Source organism: Diabrotica undecimpunctata, chromosome 5 (genome assembly GCF_040954645.1).
Source record: "Diabrotica undecimpunctata isolate CICGRU chromosome 5, icDiaUnde3, whole genome shotgun sequence".
Lineage (NCBI taxonomy): Eukaryota > Metazoa > Arthropoda > Insecta > Coleoptera > Chrysomelidae > Diabrotica > Diabrotica undecimpunctata.
In genome coordinates, this window is record NC_092807.1 from 5404177 (window position 1) to 5410998 (window position 6822).

The window sequence follows — 6822 nt, forward strand, 5'->3', positions numbered from 1 at the left end:
ATTTTAACCCAAACGGAAACTCTGGACCTCACGTCGCAAATGACCAACCTCAATCTTCCTGCAGGAGCGATCCTGTCGACCATTCAGGAGGCGACATTACCGTGGATCCCAATTTACTACAACAATTTCAGATGTCCGACGTGGTGTTGACTAATCCCGAACCTGAACCGGATCTTCCATAATAATCGATGACGTTAGCAGTTTTCTGAATCTGAACCCCACGACCAATAATATACAGATAGTTTCTATGCCTGAAAATGACGAAGGAGGAGTTACTATTAGTATTAAGAAGAAACAGAGATAAGTGAGTATTGTGTGACGAATATCTGTTCGTGACACATTTTTTATTTATGGCTTCTTGTTTTTGTATTATGCTTCATTTCTACTTATTCTTTTTTCTATAGTTTTCTTCCTCTTATGTTTCAACCCTAGCTTGATTTTTCATATTTCCCCCCTTTTAAGTCTATTTTACTCAACTAATACCTATATCTCTTAAATCTGTAGCACCGAAAAAAGTTAAATCAGAAAAGTCTAAACTGGCGGTCCAGTGCGACTTGTGCTTACGACTACTGGCTTCCAAGACGGTTTGAGGAAACACAAGAAGAACGTACACGGGCACAAAAGGAAACACTCGTGCTTTAAGTGCGACGATAAATTCGACACCAAAGAGCAGCTTGCTGTGCACGAGAAAATACATTTGGCAGCTTGCCGTGTCCGATATGCTTGTTGGCGTTCGAGAATGAGGCGATATTGGAGGAACACTTGTACAGGTAATTTGTGTTTAAAAATATGTTTTACTGACTAAGAAATATATAATCTATCTAGGAAAAGTGCATTAAAGTTTCAGAATAACTCAGAACAGTAATTAACCTCAGGTTTTACTTCTTAATGTTGATTACTTTTACCTTCTTCAAGTTTTGCAAAGGGATAAATCAGAGAGGAATAAATGTGGAGAATAGGGTGGCTGTGTAGGCAGTCAAAAAGCCATAAATCTCTTGTTTTGAACACGGCAGTAGCTCACATTAATATGGTACATTGTCGTAAAATCGAAGCTAATGTCACAATATTAAATGTAGCTACAATTTTTAACTGTCTGGGTCTTACACTTAATTTTATTTCAAGCGTGTCATCTGACCCTGTCGGTGTCTTACCAATCTACTTTCTCTTTACTGAATTGGTTGTCTGGCGCAGAAATTAGAAATACCTTTAATCCTCGGAGATCCTTAATAGTATATTCTGGAGGTTAAAAACGGTGCATTGTCAATTAGAAACCAGTTTTCATAGACTTTCATTTAGGAGCATCTCGTGATCAGGCAATAATTGATTTAAAACAAATATACTTTAGAACACACTCGATGTTCACTATGTTCTCACGAAGCAACACTGCATTTATACGTGAGCGACTCTGGAACGAAAGTACCACTGAATCCGCCCCACGTTGGGCACCATTCCACTGCAAAAATTGGCTGCATTGTCCAAGCCCCACATACTATTGGACCAATGGATTGAACCAATCAGATTTAGTGCGAATAACGTACCTGATAATATAAAAAATTGTGAGAAAGTATACGTATAATATTCTCCAGATTTACGGTTTATAACAGTGACCTACAGTCAATAGTATATAGCGAGAAAATAAATAAAGTTTTTCTCCTCACTTATCATATGTATTTGGTGTGACGACGACATGGAGTCCTTAAAAAGACTAGGAGCAACAATATCTACAGACGACATCAGTACAAAACATTGTTCTGAATCTATTTTCTTGTGAGATCTTAACACTTTGAGCAAATTTGATCATTAACAAACTGGAGCAAGCTCTTGATGAGGCTCCTATCGGAGGTCCAAATGAACTTCTGCACTTCCATAAAACATCGTTTAGCGAAGGGAATCTGTGGGTGGTCTGTGTTAACGAGTATACAAAAAAATGGATGACTGAAGTGGTGAAGACTATTGAGGGTCCGTGGGAGGGAGCAAACTTAACTATAATTGATCAAATAATATGCCCAAGCGCCCCATGGTACTCACCCGCGTCCCCGAGAAAGAGCTTGATCTTCTTCTTCTGGTTCCTATCCGTTTCGGATGTTGGAAATCATATTGGCAATCATGACCTTGTTCGGTGCGGCTCGAAACAGCTCCGTTGAGGTTTTCTTAAACCATGTTATTAAATTCCGCAGCCATGATATTCTCCTTCTACCGGGTCCCCGCTTACCTTTGACTTTACCTTGCAATATAGACTGCAGCAGGGAGTAACGGTGCTGATTTCTCATAACGTGTCCCAGATATTGCAATTTTATGCGTTTGATCGTAAACACAATCTCTGGTTCTTTCTTCATTTTTTCTAGAACTTCCATGTTCGTGATCCTTGCTGTCCATGATATTCTCACCATTCTTCTTCAAGTTTTTTAAAAGTGGTGTCTGTAAGCGTCCATGCCTCCGCCCCGTACAACAACACAGAGAAAACATAGCCTCCCAAATGTCTCATTTTTGTATCTAGGGATATGTTGTGACTTTTGAAGATGGCGCTCATTTTGTTAAAGACCGTTCTTGCCTTTCCTATGCGGCACTTTATTTCCTGTACATTGCTCCACTGTTCGTTTATAATAGTTCCCAGGTAGCAATAAGAGCTTGATGAAAAAACCATAAGGACCCGTCTAAAGAGGCAAAATCAAGACCTTAACACAGAAGACTGTTGTGATCTCTGTTCCACAGGCTGAACGACAGTAAAGATAAAGGTCATAGAGGAAGGAATTATAAAGGAGATAGTTCTCAGATCAGCATACCTCACATATGATGATCCCGAACAACCATCAAGGGAGTTGGAACAGCTAGTGAGAGATTGCATGAAAAATGAACTGCAATAAATTTAGATAAGATTCAACGGACGATAAGGCATACATTGAACGTAGACATGGCCGCCGTACAATTTCATTGTCATGTCAAGTTTCATTGAATACTTTTTTGAACAGGTCAATTGTTCAATGAAATAATTTCGAAAATATTCTAAAAAGTTTAATAAAAAGTCTTGAGAAAATGAAATTTTTGTTGAATATGTTATGTGACGGTTTTTTGTAGTGTTGGAACAAACCTATTTTTAATTAAGTTATAAAATTTTATTTATATGTAATAAAAAAATAAATACTTTAAATGTTGTAAATTTCATTCCTTTTTAAGTTCTAAAATTAAAAATTTAACAATTTAATATATTAAAAATAAAGATTTTATTGTGAAAAAAAAGACAGTTTGCAAATCAATTGCATCGAAATTTGTTGATTAAGCGTGGATGCATAAGTTAAATAAATAGCTCCGTTCTATACTCCTTTTCGCAATTCCCCCTAACTATATTTTTTATGATGGTTTTAAGAAGACGGCCACGGTTTGAGTTTATACAGTCGCCCTCTTAAGGATTGTTTTGAAGTATAATAACCGTAACCAAATCGCCCATTTGAAATGTCCTTCTATATGCGTCTATATTCTTTGCTACTACACCGCTTCTATAAAGTGTTCAAAATCGTTTAATTTGTTGCGCTATGACCTTAGAAATGCCATTGTATTTTTAAATGATAATCACAAATTACTTATTAATAAAATATTAATATTCGTTATTTTTCAGTGTTCACGCAATCGCCAAGTCAAACGACGAAACTCTTTCTTTGTTCAACTTGAAGCTAGCCTCGATGGATGATCCGTTGTTAAATAAATACGGAGTGACGTACTTCAACTAAAACGTGTTTATGTCTTAAGTTAGGATAGTTATTAAACGATCTGGCTGTGTTCCATTAAAATTTTTAGCTCTTCTGAAATTGCTGAAGAGTATAACTTAGATTAGAGAAAATTTGCATTGATTTAGTACAGATGTTATATTATTGCCAGAAAAATGTAATGTTTATTTAGTTTTATAAGGTTTTTGTGCATTTAGCATACTTACTAATGAAATCCATGGCGTTTTCTTCCTTTCAGTTAAATGTTATTATTTATCAAAAATTTGTTTGATATACAGTATAATCCAGGGATTGGTAAAGTGTCACTGCTGTCAATAAAGTCCTGATAGCGAATATTGTAAAATAGCCAGCAATCGATAACGATCATGGAACTGGAAGAGGTGTTTCAACTAACAAAAACTTGGTGCATTAGTTGTATAAATAGGAGTCATTACGTTATTGCCTTAACTTAATAACAAAAAAGAAAGGACTTAAATTAAACAGTAATAGAGTAATGAATAAATCCAATTATTACATTTGAAATTTTAGATCTTCTTGAAATTTGCATAAATCAAGACTACTTTGAGTTTAATAATCAAATATATACAAATAACACTGCAGGAGTTATCATTGGGCAATCCTCTAAGCCAGTTGGCATGCCCGGAGCGGCTTGAGCGTGGAGTGGGGACAAATGTAGACGGGGCTTGTGACGCCAGAGGTCAAAGGTCAAAGTGGAGTGAAGTGGCTACCCTTCTTCTTCTATTGGCGCTACAACCCTTTGTAAGTCTTGGCCTGCTTAACAATGTTCTTCCGTCTTCTCTGTCGGATACTTTCTTTCGCCACTGCCTGATGTTCCTGGCAGTTCCTGGTTCTTCGGCTACCCTTCTACTCACATAAAAAAGAAAGGAATAACGCCATCTTTCAGAACAAACAACAACTTAAGCAAATTTATTAAGAACAACAAGAGTCAAGAAAAAGCACTTACACAGTGGGGTATACAAACTTACACGTGGCGACTGCCTAAAAACTTACATCGGTCAAACCGGGTAGAACCTTTAACAAACGGATGGCAGAACACAAAAGGACTTTCAATAATAGAAAAACAGCTATCATTATTAGAATCTATGGAAATTAATAAATTAAAAAATACAGATATAATTCTGAATGGCCAACTTGAGACAAACAGCTCTCCCTCCTCAACATATTCAGTTAAAGACTATAAATTGTAGACGCATAGTAAAACTCATCACTTGAGAAAGGCACTCTACCCAAACAGCTGTTGTACTTATAAATTGTAATAAAAGTGTTGAAAACAAAAGTTTTCAGTATTTTATTATTAGATAATAAACACTTTGTTTCCGTTGGTGACATGAGTAAATGGCACCTTTGTACGCTGCCACTTAAGTGGGAAAATTTCTAGAGACGTCTTATCGATATTCGTATTTCAGTTTTTTCACTTCTACCCATGCCTAGTAGTACCAAACGAAGTTGAAATGGCGCCATAGTAGGGTGATGTTTGCTGATTTAAATACAAAGACTGACACACAGAAAGCTTTTCTTGATTAAATATAGTAAATAATATTAAAATTTTCCATTGACAATGTGCTGAGTTTCTTAATGTCTTACAGCACCATAATCTCATTACACAGAGTGGACTCTTTATACACACTGAAATCCACTCATATATTTGTCAATTTGAGATGTTAACTCACGAAATTAGATACTAGTGAAGACATTCAACATGAAGATTTATTTTAAAACCATTATGAGGGATATACAAAGCTATTTATTATATAAAACGTTTTGGAACAATTCTTAGTCTTTATTTCGTCTTATGCCTTTCGTTTTTCTAATTTTTGTTCTGATAATTATTGTATAATGTAATTTTATTGTAATTTTTCTGTATATTGTATTGTAAACATTGTTACTGTAAGTGTTCTTGTTAATGTAGATATAAATAAAATTTTTATAAACCTGTGTTTGTTTGTTTGCCTCATTGCTATGAGGATTGAATCGAATGTGGATCAAAGACAACGACCTAATCATAGACTTAGACTCAATAAAAGTCTTCCCAACCCAAAAGGCAGCTTCCGTACGAACTACTAAACTAGACCTCTACTAAATGTAGAGTGTGAGGTGCATTATCTCCATAAATTCAGGATTCCTAATCCGCAACCCGTTCCAAACGGTCAACAAAACTTTCATTTAGTTATTGCCGGCGTCGACAAAAACTATCCCCAAAAATCATCGAGGATAATCTACCCGAAAAGAAATTCCAATTCACCAAAATAGTTCGTATAATTGCCCGCTCTACAAATCAACCCACCTCTTTCATTAGAGTTTTCACAAACTCTAAAACTAAATTCTCCGATGCACTCTCGAATTGTATTAAGATCGAGTGAAAACGATTGAAATGCGAGATTCCAAGATAAAGCAATTCCGTTCCGGTTCGACTAAACTACTGTTCGAAATGTTACAAAAGCGGACACCTCAGCAACAAATCTCCGAAAAATCATTTATCTGTCCATTCTGTGGATAACAACACAGGTCTACTGCATGCCCCACGGCAGGTGATCCCAAATGTCCCAACTGTAACGGAGGCCACCCCGCATTTTCACAAAAATGCCCACACCGAAGAATCCACCAAAAAAACAAAACAAACACAACCCATACACACTCCCAAACAAACTCCCTCATACGACCTATCCGCACATATACACACAACACACATACACTATTCATATATACACTTGTCATTTACCCATACACTACACATACACTTTACCTCTACCAAGCTCACAAATCATAAACATAAACACCAAAAAGAACCAAGCCAACAACACAACCAATAACTACACAAATTCGCACATCCACAAATACCAAACTAAACAGTGCAGGAGATTGGTTTTCTGTGGTTTCCCAATCTCATTGCAACAACATAGCTAATCCTAGGTGAGGACACAGCCACAGATATCCTCTACGCGTTTAAACAGAACAAAACAAAAAGGCCAATAATCTGAAAAGGAGAGTTTTTCCCAATGGAACTTGTACTTAGTAGCGGGCTTGGTCCAATCGGCGTCTAAAAGGTAGGAAATCCTTCTGATACTTCTGCTTTACAGCT

At 36.4% G+C, this 6822-nt stretch overlaps 1 protein-coding gene across 1 annotated transcript in view; it reads left to right on the top strand.

Moving 5' to 3' along the window:
* LOC140440945 (uncharacterized) overlaps positions 1–5670 on the top strand; it is a 37828-nt gene extending 32158 nt beyond the window's left edge. Inside the window, 3 exon segments of the mRNA XM_072531294.1 lie at positions 505–582; positions 585–770; positions 3614–5670. Of these exon segments, the coding sequence (XP_072387395.1) occupies positions 505–582; positions 585–770; positions 3614–3666 (317 nt within the window). The 3' untranslated portion in view covers positions 3667–5670.
* Positions 5671–6822: the final 1152 nt, after the last annotated feature.